Source organism: Dipodomys merriami, unplaced genomic scaffold (genome assembly GCF_024711535.1).
Source record: "Dipodomys merriami isolate MVZ:Mamm:240054 unplaced genomic scaffold, mDipMer1.0.p SCAF_3, whole genome shotgun sequence".
In the NCBI taxonomy this organism is placed as follows: domain Eukaryota; kingdom Metazoa; phylum Chordata; class Mammalia; order Rodentia; family Heteromyidae; genus Dipodomys; species Dipodomys merriami.
Genome location: NW_027204492.1, coordinates 99,210,917 through 99,235,789, shown reverse-complemented (window position 1 = coordinate 99,235,789; position 24,873 = coordinate 99,210,917). Strand labels below are relative to the sequence as shown.

Sequence of the window (24,873 nt, the reverse complement as noted above, 5' to 3'; positions counted from 1 at the left end):
GCTGACTTGGAACCATGCCTCACAGCCTAAGAGAGGATCTTACTGAATACCATTAGCCCAAGGAAAGATCAAAATTCAAATCATGTTTTACCATTGTGAAGTTGAAAATTTGTAAATAGAACTAGCATACTTTGAGGATCATCTGCATATAAGTCAATGGAGATATGAGTTTTCTTACTTTTTATGTAATAGCTAATTGAAAATATGTGAATTTGTACTTTGATTTCTATAGTATCCTTTCCACCTTTTTATGTTTAACTCCCCATAACATGGAGGATGAAATTACAAGGTCTCAAAGGTAGGACAGTGTAAACATGCATTTCAGTTAGCCTATTGGTCCACTGAGGTCCTGGAATATCAACATATGGCTGTTGTTTTTTGTTTGTTTGTTTGGTTGGTTTGGTTTGGTTTTTGACTTAAAAAAAAAAAGAGCAGTTATAGGGCTTGAACTCAGGGCCTGAGTGCTGTCCCTGAGCTCTTTTGCTCAAGGCAAGCACTCTCCCAATTTGAGCCACAGCTCTACTTCTGGTTTTCTGGTGGTTAACTGGAGATTAGAGTCTCATAGGGACTTTTCTGCCCTGGATGGCTTCAAACTGTAATCCTTGGATCGCAGCCTCCTGAATAGCTAGGATTACAGATATGAGCCACCAGTGCCTGGCAACATATATTTAAAATACTCTATTCACCTAAGGATTATTGATGGGCTTCATTCTAGCTTAAGGAAGATCTTCAACTCAGCTACCTACACCAGAAAACCATGCTCTAGAGGGCAAAAGTATTTCCATGAACTTCTCAGTAGTTTTTCCCCAAACATAGGACAGTAAATCACCCTTTGAATTAGTTCAAGGGACTTCATCTTCTTCGATCCTTACATTTCAATAAAAACCTAGACTGGGTTGAAAATCATTGTCATTCTTACCTAGAGATGACATGATTTCATTCTGTCAAAATTCCTAATAAAAAGTTTCCTATCACTTTCAGAAAGTTTGAATCTTTCCTGAATTTTTCATTTGCTGGTAGCAATGATCCAGGTTGACAATGTTTTGACTTTTCAATAACGAAACTCACCATCACTGATTAAGAATGCTCTGCTTTGGTACTAAGTATTGCAAAGATTATTTCATTATGAGTGTCATGTATTTCAAAGCTTCTTCCCAAATATTAGCTTCTATTATATTGCTATTATTCCCACTGATTGCTTCTCAAGTTTCTAGTTTGAGAATGTAGTAAATTCACAACTAGGTAAGAACAGACTGAAGTTGCCAAAAAGCTAGTACTTCAATAATGTATCTTAAAGCCTATAAGAAAAAAAAGATTAGTATGTCCCTATGCTTCCAATCCATGTGTCTAGAAGATAGGGCTATGTAGTGCCAGAGATAAGGATGAAAGACATTAAGTCTTTGATGAATGAAAATATACAGGGCTTCCTGTCAACAAAAGAAACAGAAAATGAACGGTCATCAAATAGGGGGCATCCTCAGAGTGACAAATTATACCAGAAGAAGCATCAGAAACCAATTTCCTGATTTGAATAGTAAACCATGTTTACTTTTGTAGAGAATATGAATGAAATTGGCTTGAGTAGCTAATTAATTATAGTTGATTAGTCTATCAAATCTCTTGACAGAATTAGCAAAACATTAACTTTTTTATAATTGTTTAGAGTCAAAGTATTTTGCTCCAGCCATGAGACATAATACATTCTAAAGGTTTCTTTGATTTTCCTTAGTTTTCCCACAATTTTATACATTAGTTTTAGTTATTAGCAGTGTTAAAGCTAAAGCAAAATGAGAACTTGATAATATAAGAAGATAGAACATTTTAAATATATCTAGAATATAGAAAAACATATGATTCACTATCTTCTATACTTTGTTTAGGAGATGGAACAGTCAGGTGTGAGTAAGAAAAAAACCTTAAAGTAAACTAAAAATAATGGTAGAACAGATATGCACCAACCTTCAGGATCCAGCAGTTTCTCTATGCCTAGCTGACATTTGGCAATGTTGAATGCATGTTCCAGTCTTTGTGTGGCTGATTTCTGGGAAACCACACTATTCCAATCAAACAGGTCTGGCCTGAAACACATACATACACAAATAAATTAAATATAAATCAATCTAGAATATTCCATGAGAATTCATTCAATTGGTGTTCAAATGGATAGCTCACATCCATCATCCTTATTTTTCACTATCTCTCAACATTTTTTTTTCTTTTTTGGGCCAGTCCTGGGGCTTGAACTCAGAGTCAGAGCACTATCTCCGAGCTTTTGGGGCTTGAGGCTAGCACTGTACCACTTCAGCTACAGCTCCATTTTTTTTGCGGGGGGGGGGGGGCGGGGGTATTGTTGGTGGTTAATGGGAAATAAAGATTCTCACGGATTTTTCTGCCCAGGCTGGCTTTAAACCATGATCCTCAGATCTCAGATTCCTAAGTAATAAGGATTTCAGTCATGAGTCACCAGCCCCCAACTTTCAATAACATCTCAAGTTTTAAAAAGTCAAAATTTTGAGAATCCTGACATTATAGAACTTAAGAAGATAAAATATTCTGTGCTCAATGAAACTAGGAAATGAAGAATATCCTAAAGAAAATAATCAACTATAGTTTATCCAATAAGAAAAATGTTTTAATTTTATCCAGTCTTACAGATTTGAATAGTTGCCACTTATAGGTAACTGCTAATTTTATACATCAATACCAAATCTCTTCCCTGAACTCTAGACTTGGTTCAACTGCTTATTTAGTATTTCTACTTGATCATAAGCATCAAGTGTCCAAAACTGTTTTTTTTTGCTACTCATCTCCATTTTATTCCTCAAAACCCATTTAGTATACTGTTCTTCCTTAATAATCACAAAGTTCTAATTTACAGTTACTCAGAAAAATTTAATAGTTATCTTTGATGACTTTCATTGTCACACAATATTTAGCTGAAAATATAACCAGAATCTAACCACTTCTCACTACTCTCAGTGCCATTATGCCTTTTGTAATACTGTATATTAATTATGGAATGTGGTGGTTACATTTATGCATGCAATCTGTCCTGCTCATATTCACTCCTTGCATTATTCATGTCTACTATATTTTATAATTTAATCTTATTTTTGAAGTTTTTGTAAGGATTTATTTTGGTATAATGTGGTTAAAGTAGGGAAAAATGGAAAACAGAGAGAAACATTTTTTGGTTCCCCAGGCAGGAAATGGGAGAGAATTATTCTATTCTTAACTATTTCTATGTCTCCCCACCATGAGAACATACAGGTAGAAAAAATATAGGTAGTTTGTGAGGCAGTTATTATCCTACAAATATTTAAAATCTAATAGGGAAGAAACTTGCATATACCATGATGAGTAAACATTTAACAATTTAAAAGCAATTAACTGGTCTTTTAACTATCTATGATTTTTATTAATGTTTAAGTAGTTGTACAAAGGAGGTGACATTTCACAAAGCAGTTTATGAATATAATGCATTTTGATCAATGTCATTCCCTTCTCCCTTCTCACCCCCTCTTCCGCTCACCACCTCCCTTACTCTTCTTAGTTTTGTGGTATATATAATGGTTTTTAAATGCACAAAAACAATAAAACAAACCAGCTGTAGAGGAAAGCCAGATAGCTTTGAATAGTAAAATAGATCATAATTCATAATTAAACCAAAGGTCACCAAGTTTTAAGGAAGACAACATCATTACAGAGATAGTATAAATTTATTTACTTTTTGAAAGTGTAAATTTTATTTATTTATTTAGTTAGTTAGTTAGTTAGTTGGTATTGGGGCTTGAACTCTGGGCCTGGGCTCTGTCCCTCAGCTCTTCAGCTCAAGGCTAGCGCTCTACCACTTGAGCCACAGGACCACTTTCAGTTTTCTGGTGATTAATTGGACATAGAGTCTCACAGACATTTCCTGCCCAGACTGGCTTTGAACTGAGATCCTCAGATCTCAGCCTCCTGAGTAGCTAGGATTACAGGCGTGAGCCACCAGCGCCTGGCTGAAAGTATAAATTTAAATCCCAAAGCTTCCACATATTAGTCAAATAATGCTAGGTAAATCATATATCCTCTTTAGGTCTTAGCATCCTAACTTGTTAACTGGGGCAATTGTAGCATTTGTCCTGAGAAATAAATAAGAATTTTGTTTAGAACATTGACTAAAAAACAATAATTATTTTCAAACATTGGCTTTTCTTTTTTCTATATATGGAAAACAACAATAATTCTTTTTAATTACCATTCAAACTAGGAACAAGTATCTTTACTAAGCAGATATAAATGCTATTTTTTGTTTGTTTGTGTGCTCATAACAGGGTTTTTACACAGGGCTTGAAGTTCTCATTTGGCTTTTTATTTAAGGCTCATGCTCTGCCACTTGGGCCACATCTCTCCTTGTTTAAAACTATTTTAAGTAAAAGAATATTCATATTACAAATTTGTATTGGAAAAAGGATAAGTGTAAGGACTTCTGCATAATTAATATCAGATAGTCAGTGATTCCTTTCTATACATGGCAGAAAGTTGTCTTTTTGGAGGTACTTTTAGCCAGGTGTTGTGTTTCACACTTGTAATCCTAACTACTCCAGTGATTGAAATCTGAGGATCATTGTTTGAAGCCTGTCCCAGGCAGAAAAGTCTGTCAGAATCTTATCTCCAATTAAGCACAGAAATTTGGAAGTATAGCTGTGGTCCAAGTGGTAGAGTGCTAGCTTAGAGCAAAAAAGGTCAGAAACAGTGCCCAAACCCTATCTTCAAGGACTGGCACTTTCATATCCTGTGTTTTAGTTTCCAGGAAAAATAAGAAGAATAACATGATTATTATGTAACCAATAAAACTAGGAACTAGACAGGGATGAGATTATTTCTGTAGGCTTTCTATTGAGGAGCAATAAAGACATACACTGTCAGAAATCAATTTACCAGGGAACAAAGTTATTCAATATATGACATATTATTATGATAAACATCAGGAAAAAAAGTAGAGCTAGCTGTCAGTGACTGCATCTTAGTATTGGACTGTGATGAGGTAGAGTTTGGGTCACAAAGACATGTTTGTTTCATTTTTTTCTTCAAGTTCTAAAATCTGATTTTTCAAACCAGGCACTGTAGTCCCAATATAGGGAAATAAATTAATTATAAGTTATTGCAACTTTGCCTGCAAACTTTGGATATATTTTGAATCAATTATCAATAAGTTTAACCATAAGAATGAAATCTCAATTCCTTTCAATTCCACTGTAGTACACTGTGTTTTAGCACAAAACACTTAATTTCCAAGGTCCTTTGTCAATCTCTCTGCTCTATATTAAGAACATGCCTTTGTTCTATATAGCTTAGTCACTCAATTATTGAAATCAGGACACCTCATGACATTCCAAATATACCAATGACAATCACCTTGGAACAGAAAGTTGAACCATTTTCCTTTCTTTAGATAAACAACAAGAATGTCTGTTAAAGGCAATGAAGTAGATGATTCATGAGAAAACACTAAATAACTGTGAGAAACCTTTAACAAGTAACCATGTAATGTGTATAAAGACATAGTGACTGATGATTCATTCAATATATTAGGGGACAATATATAAATGAGGATTTTTTTGACAGAGGAAGACTAGGTCAGTGACAGAGCAATCTGAATATGTTTACTGTCTTACCTACAAATTTATTCAGAAATCATAAAACAGAATATTAACAAATGTGGTGTGTGAACATGCTCACAGAATGGAAGTCTTCCACTTGAAGAGAAAATGTTAAAGTGCCTACAAGGACCACATAACCTGATCCTCAATATTTTTGTTCATCTGAGAATGTGTACATGAAGAACAAGATCAATATTTTTTCAGGCCCTTCATGTGAAGCATGTGGCTGCATAAATGAGCACTGATTTATGATGCAGAATGAATATCTCTATCCTTCCTCACCTGACTATATTGAAGCAATGGAATTTTTTTCTTCCATTGTGCTAAGAAAAACAATGTGTTAACGTTGCTTAACATGCTGATTGGGTGTCAGTCTGCCTCCTTTCTAAAATCAGGTTGCTGAGTCATTCACCTGGAAACCCAGTCTAGATGGGGTTAATTAAACCCAGCTGGAGCATGACACCTACCAAAGATGCTTATTTAGAGTGTGTTTGCCCTTGGGTTGAGCTTTACCATGAAGAAAATTTATATTCTGAGCCTTTCTAGAAGCAAGAGTGGCACAGGAAAAATGGTAGACTTGTCAAACAAAATGAAAAATTAGAACAAGAAAGGATAACCTGCATTAAGAATCAGTGCATTCGCATTTTAAGCACAGTTAATTAGGCAATGCATTTGATCCTGTGTTTGGTAAATGATATAGGAAATAATAAGACCTAAGTAACAAGGTGCTGGTTGTTCATGCCTGTAATCCTAGATACTCAGGAGGCTTAGAGCTGCAGGATCATGGCTCAAAGCCAGCACAGGTATAAAAGTCTGTTAGATTCCATCTCCAGTCAACCAGTAAAACACCAGACTCAAGCAATAGAGTGCCAGCCATGAGCAAGGAGCAGAATGAGAGAGCTTAAAGCCCTGAGTTCAAACCCTGGTACTTCCACGTGCGTGCACACACAAACACACATACCAAAAGTGGATTTTTTCCTAGAGCCTATATATGTTATTGATAGCACATTTGGTATGGTACTGTAGAGATTGTTCATATACATATTAATACTTTATAAACTATATGTTACATAAATATAAATAAAATATTTTCTACATGGTTTTGCTTTTCTTGAGCTTATATTAATTCATTTGTTGACTTTAGTGTACAATAAAAGAAAACAGCTATTTTATCACTTTAGGAAATAAAATACTCCATGGAATATAGTCAAGGACATTTGATTCACTATGTTATAGTGCTCTTTTTATGAAAATCCACAGAACTATCCCTTGCTTTATAGCAGTTGTTCCACTTGTCCAGGGAAATTGTTTCTTTTGATAATCTGATCAGTAAGTGAGAGAATAGATGTTTCTTTGCCTAGGGTGTTATGATGCTCCCAGTCTCCTTAAACCTTCAACTAGAAGAAAATATACAGGACTTACGTTGTTTAATATCTAAGTTGCATTTAATGAGAGAATTTTTTTCTTTCTATGTAATTTATCTGATAATGGTAATTAATTTTAGTACAATTGCTTTTGTGAAATTTTGGAAACATTTTTAGTTAAATAGGTTAGGTTCATGCCAATATAAGATTTGTACAGAAAGATTAAGCCCATTGTTGGTAACTTAGAAAAAAACCCTAAAAGTTCTGGGAGTTTTGGTTTCATATATGGTCATCTTTTCATTCAAAGGTAGTCAAAGTCATGCCCTTATAAGTTTACTTTTTTGTTGTGGTTATTTGCTGCCAGACCTGGGACTTGAACTCAGGGCCTAAGTGCTGTCCCTGCGCATTTTTTTCTTTTTCTTTTTTTAAATCAAGGCTAGAACTCTACCACTCAATGCACAGGCTCCACTTTTGCCTTTTTGGTGTTAATTCGAGATAAGAGTCCCATGGGCTTTCCTGCTCTGGCTGGATTGGAGCTGCCATTCTCTTATCTCTGATTCCTGAGTAGCACTGAGCCACTAGCACCCAGCTTTTAACTTTACTATTTTAACAATTACATAAAAAGTAGACAAACGTCAGTTGTGTTGGCATGTGTTTGTAATTTTGGCACTCACAAGCTGAGGCAGAATGATAGCCACTTTGAGCCTGGCATGTGATACATAGTAAGAATGTGTCTTAAACAAAAAAAAAAAATGTAGAAAAATGCTGGGTGCCAATTCCTATCGCACCTATAACCCTACCTACTCAGGAGGCTGAGATCTGAGGGTCATGGTTTGAAGCCATCTGGGGCAGAAAAGTCTGTTAGACTCTTGACTCCAGTAAACTACTCAGAAAAAGCCCAAAGTGGGGCTGTGGCTCAAGTGATAGAGTGCTAACCCTGAGAACAAACAAGTTCAGGGACAGCACCTAGGCCTTGAGTTCAAGCCCCAGGACTGGCAAAGAAAAATAAATCTAGAAAAATACTTTTAATCTTTCCAGTCTAATGGATAGTTAGTTTAAAATGATTAACACAGGTAGCAGATGGCATAGTAGAGAATAATCTGAAACTACACTGGGAAAAGATACATCTTATATTCTAAATCAATACTTATAAAAGGAATTTATTTTTTTTAATTTAATTTTATTTTATTTGTGAACATACTGTACAGAGGAGTTACAATTACATGGGCAGGATAATGCGTACATTTCTTACCAAGCATTGCAGCCTCCTCCTTTGTTTACCCTTCACATCCCTTCCCAGCCCCTCTCTCCCCCCCAATCCCAATCCCAATCCTTCTCCTTCTCCCCCCTTCACCCCCCCCCCCGCACCGACGTTGTAAAGCTCGTTTTGGACATGACAACTTGTACTTCTCATTGTTGCAACATTGTCAGTAGTACCCTTACCTATGACTATGGATGAGAGCATTCAAAGCCAGGCCATCAGACCAGCTGGTGGTGAAATTGATGACATTAACCTGTGGATAATTACGCGTTGATTGTCGGACCCAGCTCAGAAGTATCTTTTCACTGTTGGTTTGTTGCAATCCAGCCATGATATTTTTCATTACATTTTTGACCTATATATGAATATATAAAGAAATTGTGCATAAGAAAACACATTCCCTGAACAAAATCTCTGAAAACTTCAATGTGAATGTCCTCTTTCTTTAGTAAAAACATGTGAGAACTTCAGTCCAGTTACTATGGAGAAAGAATAGATTTTTACTAGGGCTACATCAATTCTAAATGGTTAGAAATCTATTTTGACAGTTGCTGGCCTGTACCCCTTATTACGCCTAGATTCTGCCATATTTAATTATAAATTTAATGCTTTTTGTCTCACCTTTCTAATTTACAATGGTGAGGCCATAGAAGATAGCCAATAATTGAAACTCAATCTGATTTTCTTTTTGAATAAGAGAAATAACACAGTAAATGAGAAAAGGCCTTTTTAAAAAATGTACTTCAAATTTTTCCTTTGTAAATTGTGTGAAATGTGCAAGCTACAAAACCTTTTTTAGGATTTGGCTTCTTTTTCTACACAAAAAATATGATTACAACAAATCTACAACATAGTAAAATAAAATCTAGTTTTCTACTATAACAAAATAATACAAGTTATGTTTCTTGACTGAAGTGAGAAAGGGAAAGAACAAATGTTTAAATTGTTTTAAAATCAGCAACAAATTATAGAACTATTTCTCGCTAAGAACGATAGCTCTGTGGCCTTGATTTTATATTCACTAAATGGTTTCTGTACATTTGATTCTCTCCTAGGCTTTAGGTAAGTGCAAATACTTTTGAACAGTTTATTGTTATTTCAAAGTTTCATTTCTCTAAGTAATCTGAAGCTCAACTTCATTTAAACCATGTTTATAAATTTCAAGAATTCAAGGACATTTCATTATGGAACATATTGTCTACATATTCTACTGAAGTGTTTTCACTATGCTACTTTAAATATATAGTTTAGGTCCCTTCTGAGATTTGTGAAGGCAGTATATTTAAGTAAATGTGATCAGTCTTTAGCACCAGGGACTTCTCTGTTTGAGAAGTATAAGGTTATATGCTATCAAAATTTGATCAAATGATGAATATTTATGTCCAGCCTAAATATGATATTTTGCTTTTTCATTCATGTAGAAATTAACAAGTACCTTGGGGGAAATACATATATTAACACTGTGAGTTCTACTCATATTCTTGTGGAAGATTCAATGCAAATTTCAGGACATAATATTAAATCTGAGTTTTAAAATACTTGAAAAAGAGTTCGGATGACTTTGGAAAACAGTAACAATTTGAATATATGAATTTTTGCATGCGTTTGTTGTGATCTCTTGATAACCTGATCATTTAGCCAGTTGCTTGGTGAAAAAATAAGTCAAATAATTACATAATGTATACACTTTTGCACATAATAACCTATCATGTATGAAATGCATAATCTCTATGCACAAATGTCTTGTGCAAGGGTTGGAATCAGTGGCTACCGGCACAGCAGTTGTGATGCATTTTCAGTGGTCAGGGAAATCTCCAGTGATGGATGGGATTCATTTGTGAAATGCTTTCCAGATTGCCTTCTATGTGCATAATGTTTAAAGACAACAAAGTATTTAATTCAAACACTTTGAGCACCACTATGTCACTAATTCAGCTTATCAACCTCAGTCTCATTGGTATTATTGCTACTTGGATGCAAATGTTGCTGAGAAAAAGATAAAGGATGATGTGTAAAAATCATTTATCATTTTCCTACATAAAAGACAGTTATCAAGCAATCACTGGACATAAGGTGAACAAAAGAATTTCCTAACTTCAGGACTTAAGGTCCCTGAGAATCAATTGAAAAGACAACACATGGGTGTATATTTGTATGAAAGAGTGTGTGTATTTATGTGTGTGAAAGAGATATACAGAGAGAGGCACTGAGAGAGCTGCTAAAGTTATAAATATCTATACAAAAAGGAAATAAGTGAAATGTCAATGAACATTGATTTTAAAAATTACTAACAAGGAGCTGGAGCTATTTCTTAATGGTAGAGCACTGGCTTAGTATATAAAAAGCCCTGGATTCCATCCTTAATACCCCAAACCAAACCGAACCAAATTGAAAAAAAACAAACACAAAATAGGAATTAAATGGGAAATGAAGGTGTGATGAACATGGAGATATATCATGTAAAGTTTCACTCAGGAAAAGGATTGTCACCAGATAGATTCCAGCTGGCAATTCCCTTGGGAAATATCTGAAGTGCCAAGTCCTATCACCCAAAGTCTTACTCTTTCCAGGGGATCCCTCATCTAGTGGCTTATGAAACAAAGATGTGTAAATACAATCAGCCATTTTGGCTTCACTTGGAACCATTTTGAAGGGTCATTTTGCACCAAGGTCACTACAGGGTTAAGCAAGTTGGGTATTGGGTCTGCATGAAAGCTGTAACTTTTCCTCTTCCCACTGCTGCCACCTCTGTCCTTGATGAGTTATTGGTCCCAAGAACAATATCTCAATCTCAAATCTACATCCTAGAAACCAGCCTGTGATTGGAATGTGTTATAGTGAAGGACTAGAGTTAAAGTGATGTAGGAAGAAGATTCTACATGGAAAGGAGTCTCTACCACACTGCTGAAAAAAGAGAGCTGTAACTATTTTGTACAGAAATTGGTAGGTAGGAAAGTGTTTATAAAGAAGAGGTTCAGCAGTGCAAAACCATTTGTTTTGTAATTGTATGAAGCTTAAATGACATATAGAGTTTACTGTGTGAATTACTTGAGTAGTTACTGTAATTCAGGCAGAAAATGTGGAAATCTGATTTCTGTTAGTACACCACTGTTAAGATTTGGTTTTATTTCCAGCTGATCGCCAGAACCAAGTTTACCACTTGAAAAAGGATGGTTTGCACTTACAAAAATGGAAAGATGCCAAACACACATTGTCTGCATCACAGCTTTGTTCAAAGCCACCTACTCCTGAAAATACACATTAGTTTTCACCCTAACAATTTTATTTGAAGTGGAAGCTGCAAAAAAAAATGATGACTGGAAAGTAGAGTTGATATTCCCAAGTTCTCAAAAGTTGAAGAAGTTCTGGGCAGCACTATTAATAACATAGTATGTGCCACTGGACGAAGAGATTCCTATATTTTTATGTCTTAAAGCCTTGCTTAATCAGATAAATCTGAAAAGTACATTAAATGGACTGGAGGATTTTCATCTTTACTGAGATTCAAGGGCTTCTTCTATATCACTATATATATATATATATATATATATATATATATATATGATAGTGAAAATATTTTTGGAGATTCGATGAAATGTTCAACAGCAAAAATGTATAAGGAGTGTTTAGTAATTTGGGGAGAACAGGGCAATATGCTAGAAGAGAAAAAGAGGCAAAGCAGAGTCTGCCTTCTTGCAATCACAAGAAAAGGCAATTCAAGGACATAGGTGAAAATAGCAGTGCATAAGGGAGTTTTCAGATAAGAAAAGACTAAAAAATTCCTTCTAGCATTTTTTCCTAATGCTACCCTTTTCCTTATACTCCCTCAAAATGAACCCTCATAAGCAAATGAAGAAAATATCAGACCTGAGAGCAGTAAAATTCTTTCCCTGAGAGATTTTCAATGTAATAACAAAGGATTGGAGGAAATAAAAAAGGATAAGAGTGGACGATAAATGCAATTAATAAATCCTTTCAAAGATCTGTATTTGACTGAGTTCTTTTCCTTGCTCTATAACAACCAACATCTATCTGTTCCACTTCGTGTGGTCCACAGACTGGGGTCATAAGATAAGTAAGACAATTGCAAATGTGCAAGAAAATTCTATGGCAATTTCATTACTATTCACTATTATTACACTTAATAATAAAAAGTAAATAGTGCTTGTGTAGCATTTTTTCACTTTTTTATGTTTCAGTTTAGTAATTTACATATCATGGACTAAGGGAGAAAGTGTTCTTTAAGATATTTTAAGAAGCACTGAGCAACAGAAGGAAAGTAGTTCGATGGTTATGGGGTATGTCATTTTGTTGATTTTCTTTATACCAACACTGTATGGAAAAGTCTGGAAAGAGCCAGCATAGCCTCACCCGAGGCTCACATGGGCTATTCTTTATATTCAGCAGTTACGGTTTTCTACTACTCTTCCCATATTGCTGTGAAGTTCAGTTTAACTGAGTAACTGAAATTAAAAGGCATGGACATGATTGGGAAATCATTATGGACCCTTTATTGAGTATGTCCACCTCTGACCTACACATTATTTGATGTAGACTAAGATCAATTTGTAATTCAAGTTAAAAGTCAACTCAACTAAATGAACTTGTGATAACTATTACAATTCAGAGGGACTTCTAACACAATGCTAAGTGAAACAATTATACAAAAAATACACATATTGTGTTACCACTGGAATTGAATATGCAAAAAGCCACATATATATATATATATATATATATATATATATATATATAAAGAGAGAGAATAGATTAATAGTTGTCTAGAAACAGAGTAGTATAACAGTGAATGTAGTATACAAGAAAAAAATCTTCTTAATGTGGTGGAATGTGCCAAAATGAGATTGTTTGGATGAATAATACAACTTTAAATAGCCTAAAATTTAGCTGGATTAGGAAATAAAACCTATTCTTTCTCAAGAATGTTTGAGAAGTTAGTGAGTGAAAGAACTAAACCAGTTTGGTACACATTGAATTCTACACTGAGGAGTGGTAAATTTATGGTATAAAAATTAGATCTCAATAGAGAAATTTTATTTAAAAAAACAGTAATCCCTACTAGTGAAAAAAAGCAAACATATCTCAAGTATCCTCTAGATTCTTAACATATGAGAGAAAAGTGCTAAGCAATCAATGTCATTCATAGGACATTTTTCATATAACAATGGCTCTCTATACTGAATGCTTGGCAGATATTCTCTTAGATGAGTATTATCGGTTTTACAGAGGTCAAATAAATGCAGTCATTCGGAAACTCTACTCTCTGTGATTGAAGAAACACTTTTCAATTTCAAAATCAGACTGTGATGCTCATTTGAGTATATAGCAGGTATGCTCATAATTATAGTCATATCTTACTCATCTTTCATTGGCATTAATTTACATTGAAAATACAGAGGATTGATTTAAAAAAAGCTCATTCTTTTAGGAATAACTGAAAGAAAACATGCCTCTCCGTGTGTGTGTGTGTGTGTGTGTGTGTGTGTGTGTGTGTGTGTGTGTGTGTCTGTGCACACGCGCGCACGTGCGCCAGTCCTAGGGATTGAACTCAGGGTCTGAGTGCTGTCACTGAGATTTTTTTTCTTCTCAACACTAGTGCTTTACCACTTGAGCCATACTTCTGACTTTTTTTAGGGGATTGATTGGAAATAAGAGTCTCCTGAACTTCCTCCGTAGTCTGTGTTTGACCCTTGCTTGATCCTCAGATTTCAGCCTCCTGAATATCTAGGATTATAGGCATGAGTCACAGCCACCTGGAAGATGCCTTTCTCTTTACAAAAATCTTCAGTCACTTATAGGAAAGTTATAGAACACACATATTTTTAGAAAATGCTTTTTAAATTTAATTTTATTATAAAGATGCTGTACAGAGGGGTTACAGTTACATGAGTAAGGTAATGAGTACATTACTTGTAGAGCATTGTTACCCTTCCTTTGTTTTTTTCTCCTACAATACTTTTGAATACTTATGACTAGACTTTTGTCTTTTTGTCTTATCCTTAGCATATGAAATAAAAATTAGAACACGAGTATTAGAATGATTAGTAAATAAAAAGGACTGAATGGTTCAAAACTTGTCAGTGATTTTATAATGAAAATGTAAACTATCTTAAGAATTTAGTAGTCACATCTCAGAGAAATGCAACAGGAAATCTTAGTTGTGTCTAGTTTGAAGTTTCTTGTATTTGTCTGAAACAGAAAGCAAAATATTTTGTTTTTGATGAATAGTCTGCTTAGTGTAGTTTTGTATATTTTTGTGTAGCACAAGGGTTGACAGTTTAGAATTTTTTAAAAGATTTGAAGCAGAACCTTGTAATTTGTGCACAAGGCAAGTGCAAAATCCTACTATAATATGCTTTATAAATGCAGTATTTGAATGAAACTAAGAAATGTAGCATTTAAAAGAAAATACCCTTGAAAGTAAACTCTTAACATTTCAAATGGCATAGATTTTACCAAGTTAAAAGGTAGAACTATGGAGATGGCTTTTTATTGTTTAAGGTGCATGTGTTTATATTGCAAGCCAAGGGTATAAACTGGGAAAAGATAATCAACATGTTAATTTAAAAGGAAACATTCGTCAGTATTTTACCTGCCAGTGGAGGATGATATTCCAAATCAATCCAAGAGTCAGTTTATGATTTCCATCAACTATGTCAGTGCTTCCAATATTCACTAAATCAACCTGTTTTTAAAAAAAGGAGGGGAGCATTTGAAGGAAAGATACAAAATGACTAAAAGTGAAAAGAAACAAAATTTGAAGACAATTACAGTTAGCTATTAGTAGTGCCCTAGTAGCTTTACAGCTCTTTTAAAGAATCCCAAAATAGAAATAAATGCATTTGTAAATTTACTCTCCATACCAAACAAGTACCCCCTAATGTATTTATCATGATAGGAACTGAAATTCCTTTTAACATATGAACCGATTACTGCAAATGAAAGTGGCCAGTGTATCTCCAAATAAAATATAGAATGTGACAATTCATAAAAGATTCTTAAAATTAAGACAATGTTCCATCAGATAGATTTGAAACAAAGCTTATGAGAGGGCTATTATATTAAGGGTGACTATATTTGACGACAATCTAGTGCATTTGAAAACTATTAGATTTCTAATGACAATGGAACTAATAGCCAGTTCCCTTCTCCTTACACAGAACTGGAATTAAGAATCAAAATTGAGAAGAGATACTTCTTCAAAGCAAATCTCCAAACTATGGTTCGGTGTGGTTTTTCCCCTAAAGATTCATGTCCTGATGTTTAGATACTTTCAAATGTCGAACCAGTGAGAGAAGACTAGGTTACTAAGGTAATAACCTTCAAAAGGGATTAATGTCCATCACCAAAGAGAAGATTAAGTCTGAAAGAATTGGATTATTTGCTTGAAGAGTCGGCTGTTATAAAGCTATTTTGGCCTTTTCAGCTTGCTAGCTTCCTTTCTTTCTTACCATGTAACCTTTCACTCTTGAACCTTTTGAAAGAATTTACCAAAAAGAAATGGCGTTTTAGGAGTTAAATATATTTAACTGCTTAAACATTATATGACATATATGAATTAAAACATAGCATTTCATTTATAAATACATAGAGTTAAAGTATCAGTTAAAATAAAGATTTAGAAATATGAAAATATTTTAGTTACTTATGCTTATTTATATTAGTGGTTCTGGGATTTGAATTGATGCCTTAATGTTCGCTAGGCAGGTATTTCCCAGTCCTTTTTGCTTTACTTATGTATCAGATAGCTTCATGCATATTTTGCCTGAACCCAGACTCTGACCATGGTCTTCCTGTTTATGGCCTCTCAAGTAGCTGAGACTATAGAGGTTTGCCACCATTGTCCAATTTTATTTATTTTTTATGTTAAAGCAAATTTCTGTTTTATTAATTAACATGTAATTTTTAATATATTTTGTTATTGTAGAGGTAATGTTTTCTTACATAAGTCAGGTAATAAGTACATCGCTTTTTGAACCATGTCACCCTTCTCTCAACTCTCTCACAGTTTTTCCCCCCATCCCCACCTACACGTTGTATTGTTGATTTTCAACATAGTGCCTAGTAAGTACCACTGCTGTATTTGTTCACACTTTGTCCCTCCATTTCCCTTACACAAATACAAATAAATGAACAAACACGACAAAAGTATAAGACAACAGAAACAGCAGCAGCAACCACAAAAATCTCATTTCTATTTGTTGGAGTTTATTTCATAAAATATTCTTTTATATGATAGCTATTGAGCCTTTATGTTACACTCCTATGAATGTACATCCTCCCTTGGCTTCATTGTATGAATGTCTAGAAAACTGTATAATTTATCATGTCCAAGTATATTTACTTTTAACCTCCAGTGTGTTTACTTATAGATTTGTAGGCACATTCAACTTACAGTAAATGAGGGAAGCCATGAAGCCTGTGTTTCTTGGGAACTGGCTTAAGTCACTTAATATAATTTTTCCAAGTCTTTGCATTTCCTTATGAATGATACAATATCATTTTTTTCTGATGGAAGCACAGAATTCCATTGAATATAAATATCAAATTTTCTTGACCCATTCGTCCACTGGGACTGGGTTGACTCCTTATCTTGGCTATGGTAAATAATCATGCAATAAACATGGTAGTTCTAGTTGCTTTGTGTGTTCTATTGGATAAATGCCCAGGAATGGAAGTGCTGGGTAATATGGAAGCTCTATGTTTAGTCTCTTACGGAACTTGCATACTGCTTTCCAGAGTGGCTGAACAAGTTTACATTCAGAGTTCCTTTTTAGCCTCAATCCCACCAGCATTTGTTATTTTAAATTTCTTTATAATAGCTATTCAACTAAGGTGAGGTGGAATCTCAATATTGGTTTGATTTACATTTATTTTATGGCCTGTGATGTTGAACCTGAAGATATTAAAGGAAGGGTAGGGGAAACACCAGGTCTCCTAGTCAACCAATGGCAAAGGACATAACTAACAAGATAAATAGAAAGCCCACAGGATGGGAAAATATTTTTAGAAGGGCCTTATATCTAAAATATACTGAGTTCAAAAAATTAACCCCCCCAACCCCTTGTTTCCATGTCTTGGAGTTCATTTTGCTTAGCATCATCTTATATGGTCATATGTACACACCTATTGAGCTATTCTGCCCATCTGCTAAGATTATCCTACATATGTACTAATTATTACAAATAAGGGAAACCATGGGACCTATGTTTCTTTGGTTCTGGCTTCCTTCACTTAATAAGATTGTTTCTAAGCCCTTCCATTTCCTTACAAATTAGGTGGTGTCATTCTTCTGATGCAAGCATATAATATATATATATATATATATATATATATATATCACATTTTCTTAATCCATTCATCTACTAAGTGGCATCAGGGTTGGTTCCATATCTTAGCTATGGCGAATAATGCTGTGATGAACATAATAGTGCTGGTAGCATTAGTATGGTCTTGTGATCATTTGGGTAAATTCCCAAAAGTGGGATTGCTGGGTGATAGGGGAGCTCTATGTGGAGTCTTTTGAGGAACCTCCATACTGCTTTCCAGAGTGGCTGAACAAGTTTACACTCCCACCAACAGTGTAGTAGTGTTCCCTTTTGGCCACAACCCCTCCAGCATCTGTCTTTTGTTGTTGTTGTCCTCAATATCCTATGTGGTTTCTTTTTTCTTTTGTGCTTTTCCTCCTGTTGTCACTGTATTCAATTTTGGTACCCTGGGTATTGTATATATGTTTATCTGAACTAGAGCAGGGAAGGGGAAAAACAAAATGGTGAGACAAAGGACAAAGGTGAAACCTATGCAACAGTGACACTCACAAGAAAACATGTTAGAAATGATGTGCACAACTTGGGGGAGGGATGGGGAGGGAAAGGGAAAGAGGGAGAAAAATGAGAGGGAATAACAAGTTAGACAAGAAATGTAATCACTACCTTACTTATGAAACTATAACCCCTCTGTACATCAACTTGACAAAATGTGAAATAAATATCAACAATCCAATTTTCATTGGTCGTAGGGCTTGAACTCTGGACCTTGGCACTGTCCCTCAGCTGTTAAGCTGAAGGTGAGTGTTCTACCACTTGAGCCACAGTGCCACTTCCAGTATTCTGCTGGTTAACTGGAGATAAGAGTCTCACAAACTTTCCTGCCCAGGCTGGCTTTGAATCTTGATTTTTTTAAAGAAAGAATCTCTCATTATCTTTTCCTCAGCTTGCCTTGAACTTTGATTCTCTTAATCTCTGCCTCTGTGAGAGCTGAAATTACAAATGTGAGATATGATATCCAGATCTAACTTCTTTATTCAAGATTTTTTTTTTTTGGTCGGCTGTGGGGCTTGAACTCCGGGCTTGGGCACTCAAGGCAAGCGCTCTGCCGCTTAAGCCACAGCGCTACTTCCTCTTTATTCACATACACAGAAATATTTCATTTGCACAAATACTTGACTGGCTTTTTGTATTTACCACTCTCATGAATTTTATTTGTTCCTCATTCTTCCCATAATTTTTCCCAAATCTGTTCCAAAAACTCATGTATTCATGTTCCTCCTTTATATGACCATTGCATGTATGAGTGTGCATGTGTGATTTTATGTAGATACAAATATATGGTTTTTACATTCCATAAAAGAATACTATACAGATTATATTTAATACTTCTTATGAAATTAATTTTGATGACTGTATATTTTATACTCTGGGTGCACTATTGGGTGGTCAAATAATTCCTTGTTTCTAGAGCTTCACTCTGCTCTGTTTTGTTTTGTTTTCCTACAAGTTTAAACATTGCAGGATTGTCATCATATACATATATATCATTTATAGACATACAATTTATATATATATATTTACACACATAATATACACATATCTTCAGAATCAATATTCATATTGTTGTAATACTAATTTGCAGCAAAGTATCTGCTTGATCAATAAATGTGTGCACAAAATTAGTAAATTTTTTCCCATATAAATTAAAAATGGATTCTATTTTAACCAATAGTAGATAAAATTAGGGTATATCCTAAATAGCAATTGTTTATTTCTGCCTTTTAGTTTTGTTTGTCTGATGAATAGAAATATATCACTTTGTTGTTTTCTGTAATTTCTACTATATTTGAACATATGATTAACTTAAAATTTCATCTGTGGATCATCTGCTATTAGGTTTCACTTATTTTTTCTCTAGAGTACTTTGTTTTCTTTGTCTTCTATAATAGTTTTATTATATAGCATTTGCAAAATAGCTTGTAGTTGAAATGGCTTTGTCTTTTTCTATTTTATTGATAATTGACATATGGAAAGCCACATTTATTTTTAAGCTTTAGTCTTTTAAAAATATTTTTATTGCCCTTAAGTACTTGTACAAAAGAGTTGCCATTCATCAAAGCAGTTTATTAATACAGTGTATCTTGATCAATGTCACCCCTTGAGAAGGTTGATACTTTCCTTTTGTTTTCCTTCCTTTCTTCTTTCCTTGCTACCTTCCTTCCTCCCTCCCTCCCTCCTCCCTCCCTCCCTTCCTTCCTTCCTTCCTTCCTTCCTTCCTTCCTTCCTTCCTTCCTTCCTTCCTTCCTTCCTTCTCTCTCTCTCTCCCTTCCTTCCTTCCTTTCTTCTTTCCTTCCTTCCTTCCTTCCTTCCTTCATTTTTTCTATCTCTCTCTTTCCTTCCTTTCTTCCTTCTCTCTCTCTCTCTCTCTCTCTCTCTCTCTCTCTCTCTCTCTCTCTCTCTCTCTCTCTCTCTCTCTCTCTCTCTCTCTCTCTCTCTCTCTCTCTTTTCCTTTCTTTCTCTTTGCTGGTCTTAGGGCTTGAACTCAGGGACTAGGCACTGTCATTGAGCATTTTTCTTCAAGGCTAGTCATCTACCACTTAAACTGCAGTTCCACTCCTGGTAGTTAATTTGAGATAAGGGTCTCATGGACTTTCCTGCTAGGGGTGGCTTCGAACAACAATCCTTAGATTTCACCCTCCTGAGTAACTTGGATTACGGGAGTGAGCCACTGCTGCTCCAAATCTATAATTTAATTTTATGGCTTCTGAGTGCTGCTACTAATGTTAATCTTGCATTGCAAAAGTAATTGTGCAATCTTATTTTTTGTGTGTTCTGGAATAACAGAAATTATAGAGATCACTTAAATTCATTTTTGAAAAAGTTTGGTACATTTTTCTGTGGTGGATATCTAATAACCTACCAAATGCTTTTTGAAGTAATTATGCTAGTTTAATTTTCTACTTACTCTTATCTCAATTTTAGTAATTTGCATTGTACTAGAAAATCATCCATTTCCCAGAGTTTTTCACAATTATTGTTATAGAATTGCTTGTAGTACTCTCTTGGTTACTTCTGTAAATGTTGTTATATATCCTTTCTCATTGGTAATCCTGTCCACTATAATTCTCATTTTACCTTATTAGAATTAGATGAGGTTTACATATTTGGTGGATTTTTTTTTCCAGGAGCCATCATGGAATGGATTTGTTCCATGATTGTAATTATCATTATGGTTTTTTATCATATATATATATATATATATATATATATATATATCTTTTGGAAAAAAAAAACTTTCAAAGCCAGTTTTCTCTGAACATGGCATTCATAGTGCCTACAACCTCATCACAGAATGTTTCAGTATGTAAATTTTGCCAATAGTTTCTCTACATTTTCATTTACATCCTTTTTAGCAAGAGGGAAACAGAATATCAAAGTCAAACAAAGCTTTCAAAAGATCATAGCTGAAACCCAATTTTAAAATGAGATAATTCATTAATTGTAGCTTGAGAAATTGTCACGGAGTACCTCATTAATAAATTCTACATGCCATAATGTAGAAATGGGATTTATTTTGTGGCCAGGCAGCAGTACCTCTTAATCATAGCTACTCAGAAGGCTGAGATATAAGGTTCATGGTTTGAAACCATCCCAGGCAGGAAAGTGCATTTATCTCCAACTAACCACCAAAAAAAAAACTTCATAGATAGAGGTGTGGCTCAGAGCACGCCAGCCTTACATGAAAAGCTAAGAGATGTACCTAGGCCTGTACTGAGTTCGGGCCCTGATACCAGCACATCCCTCCCAAATTTACTTTATGTTTTATCTCTTGCTGAAATTTCTTTCTTATAAAGACTGTAAAGTGGTCATGCCTCAAACTTACGTATTGTTAATGGCTATTATAGTATTACCGATTGCCTCATATTACCATACTGAACTACTGTGACACCAAAATCTGACATATTTTTGTTATAATGCCATATTTCTTAACGTTTAGCTATGAACAAAGTTGTGTTTAATCATCAAACTATACAATGTACTCTTTAACCTATTTTTTCTAAGTTTACCTATTTTTCTAAGACATGCTGTGAGACTGTGTCTTTTGAAAAAAAATTCAACAATTTAATTGCTAAGTCACCACGCTAGGCAAAATTTAAAACTGCTACAAACTATATTTTAAGTCAGTAATTATGTATCTATGTAGTAAACAAACAAAAATGACATGACATATACATTGATAAGTGTAGCTTCTATGTGTATATCAATGTTTTGTATCAGTAGATAGCAGTAATTATATACTAGGGTTATTAAGGAATTCAAAGCTGTGGTTTAAACCAAGTAGTTAAGCATTTATAGTTTTTACTTAGAAGTTTTAGAAAATTTTATATCATTTAATAGAGAAATTATCATCTTTATAGTAGATGGTACCTATATTTCTTTGGCTTTTTACACAATTACTGATAAGGACATATCAGAGCTGCAGGCAACAATGACAAACAGTCCTGCCTGAATTATTCAGCCAAAGGAAATTATGCAAAGAGAGAGGAAATTTCTCATAGTTGTTTCAAAATATGTGATTCTCCCAGATGATTTCATCATTTCAGATATATCCCAAGGAGGATTCACTTTTGTTCAACAATAGCATAAAATTTGATCATATTTTGAATTAGAAAGGAGAAAGGGATAAGTGTAAGCATGTTTTTACTCGTTATTCTTGCTGTGTGTTTAACCAAACACTGCAAATTAAATCTCATAAAAAAGATTTTCATGAAGAATAAAAAATAAAATAAAAGGATCATAAGATATCATTTTTTAAGTTTGGGTCCATTTTCCTAATACAAATTTGAAACAATAACTTATGGTTAGGGAAATACCAAGCATTTGATCTGATTGTATAAATATCCCCACACCCAACACCTACCCTTCACCCATATATACTTCCACCATTTATCTACTTGATATTCTCATATTTATGCATTTCCTTCTCCCTACTTGTAAATCACCAGAGAAGTTCTGTTCAACATTCTAGATGAACACATTTGCTTTTTAAACATGTTTAAGTGCTTTTTAAATAAAAGTATGCTATCATGTAGTTATGCTAAAGAGATGTCTCCATATTTAAGACAAACTCAAGTATTTACATAATTATTCTAAACATAATGAATTTAAAAGATCACAAATGCAGGAAAGGCAAAAGTTTCACTGTCTTGCAAAGTGTGTTTCTGAATAAAACCCACATATAAGATTTATACTATTTAAAGTTTTAAGAGTTATAGGCATAAATCACATCTATTTTTTTCAGAGACACACATGAATTGAATCTTTTATTATTACGTGGTAGATTGACAATATATATAAGGAAAAGTGTGGGCCACATTGCCATTGAAGTCCTCATTTTTCAATATAGCTTTTCTTTATTATCTAACAAATCCCCAAATTGCAAAGATTGTATTTTTATTTAGTTCAGATTTCTATAGAAAAATATATTAAAAGCCTCTTTTTGGTCCAGAGTGTACCAGAAGGGATAACTATAGGCATTCACTATGAAGACAATGTCCTCAACTCCAATGATTTAAGTTATACATAAATATTTATTAAATATTTTCACTACTTGCCATATGCTTTATGGTTAATGGTACCTATAACTGCCCTATGCTACACATTTGAGGTTAAGGACAAAGATTTACAAATATATTTTGTTTTCCTGTCATTCAGTTTTCAAGTGTATAATCTACCTATTTTTAAAATAGGGTCTTGTATTTTGTCAAGGTCAGATTGGACTTAGAGACTCCTATTTATACTTCCCACCATAGCTGGGATATCAGATGCACACCACTGAGCCGAGCCCAACTATTGGTTGTGTTAAACCTTTGGTCTGGACTGGCCTTGAACCACAATCTCCTGATTCCAAACCCCAATGTAGCTAGGATTACCAGGCATAAGCCACTGGTTAGAATGTTCCTTTTTTCCCCCCGAGTACTGGGGCTTGAATTCTGGACCTGGGCACTAACCTTTTGCTCAAGACTAGGACTCTACCACTTGAGTTATAGTTCCAATTCTGGCTTTGTCTGTGATTAACTGAGAGAAGAATCTTACAGGCTTCCTGCCTGGGCTGGCTTTGAACCACAATCCTCAGATTTCAGCCTCCAGAGGACCTAGTATTACAGATGTGAGCCACTAGTTCCCAGCTTAGAATGCTCTTTTAATATAAACATGGCTTTCTAAGCTTGAACGTTGTACACTGAGTTCAAGGGACAAAATGGTAATAGTAACAATATCTTTGCATCTCAGTATAAATTTATACACTATAAAATATACTAGTGCATATATTAATATTCTACAGAACAGTGTTTTATGAGAATTGTTATTGTTATTAGCATACTTCACAGATTACTTAGTAGATACAAAGTTATGGAATTATTTGGCAAAACAGCTATACCTGATGAGTTACAGAGATAATCTATTTACTTCTTGTTCTTTGAGAATGAATAGCTATAATATACCAATATTTTACTCACCTATTTCAAGTACTAAAAATTTAAAGAAGAAATAATGTTTGTCTAGCATAAATTATCTTTAAAATTTGGAACTTACATTTAAACTAATTTTATGACTGGTTAAAAGAAATAGTTTATATTCACAGAAAGATATTATGTTCTGACATAGTGCAAATATATATTAGATGTTATTTAAGCTTCTGAATAAAGGGCATATAAAATAGCAGTTTTAAAGAACAGTTTGGAATCCTTTTTATCTAAGATCATATGCCAGCAAGAGTGAGCACTATATCATTTTTCAGATCAGTGACATTTGACAACCATTCAATCTAATTCAGTGACAATTTTCAGTGATATGATTAAGTGAAGACTTGAACATAGCTGACATCTGAATATTCACCGTAGGCTAAAAAAAACTCATTTTGGATCTGTGACTTAATAATGTGCAGCTATGATTTTATTTGATTTGTGCCATTTCAAATTGTACATCTGAAATTTGTAAAATAAATAAATAAATAAACCTTGCTACCATGTGGCAATTGGTGATGGGGCATGTTGAGCATAGTTATGATCTCTACAGTGTATCCATTAATATTAAATCATACTAAATCAATAAACTCCTGTTTATAGTTATGTCGGCTACCTTGCCATACTACATTTCTTAAGAATCTTTAAAAGATATCTAATTTATAAATTATAACGATGGAAATCTTGGGAGGTTAAAAGAAAATACCAACTGGAAAACTTCCTTGCATGAAAAAGCAGACTAAGATCATAATGAATCCAGAAGGCAATTTTTCAAGCCCTCATATAGTTAAT

At 34.2% G+C, this 24,873-nt stretch overlaps 1 protein-coding gene across 9 annotated transcripts in view; it reads right to left on the bottom strand.

Moving 5' to 3' along the window:
* Nucleotides 1-24,873, bottom strand: part of Dmd (dystrophin) — a 2,040,854-nt gene that overhangs the window by 1,557,662 nt on the left and 458,319 nt on the right. For all 9 annotated transcript variants that reach the window (XM_070040660.1, XM_070040663.1, XM_070040664.1 and 6 more), the window contains 3 exons: nucleotides 14,881-14,973; nucleotides 8,453-8,625; nucleotides 1,960-2,078 (listed from right to left, as the gene is read on the bottom strand). In XM_070040660.1, coding sequence (XP_069896761.1) covers nucleotides 1,960-2,078; nucleotides 8,453-8,625; nucleotides 14,881-14,973 — 385 coding nt within the window. The remainder of the gene's footprint in view (nucleotides 1-1,959; nucleotides 2,079-8,452; nucleotides 8,626-14,880; nucleotides 14,974-24,873) is intronic.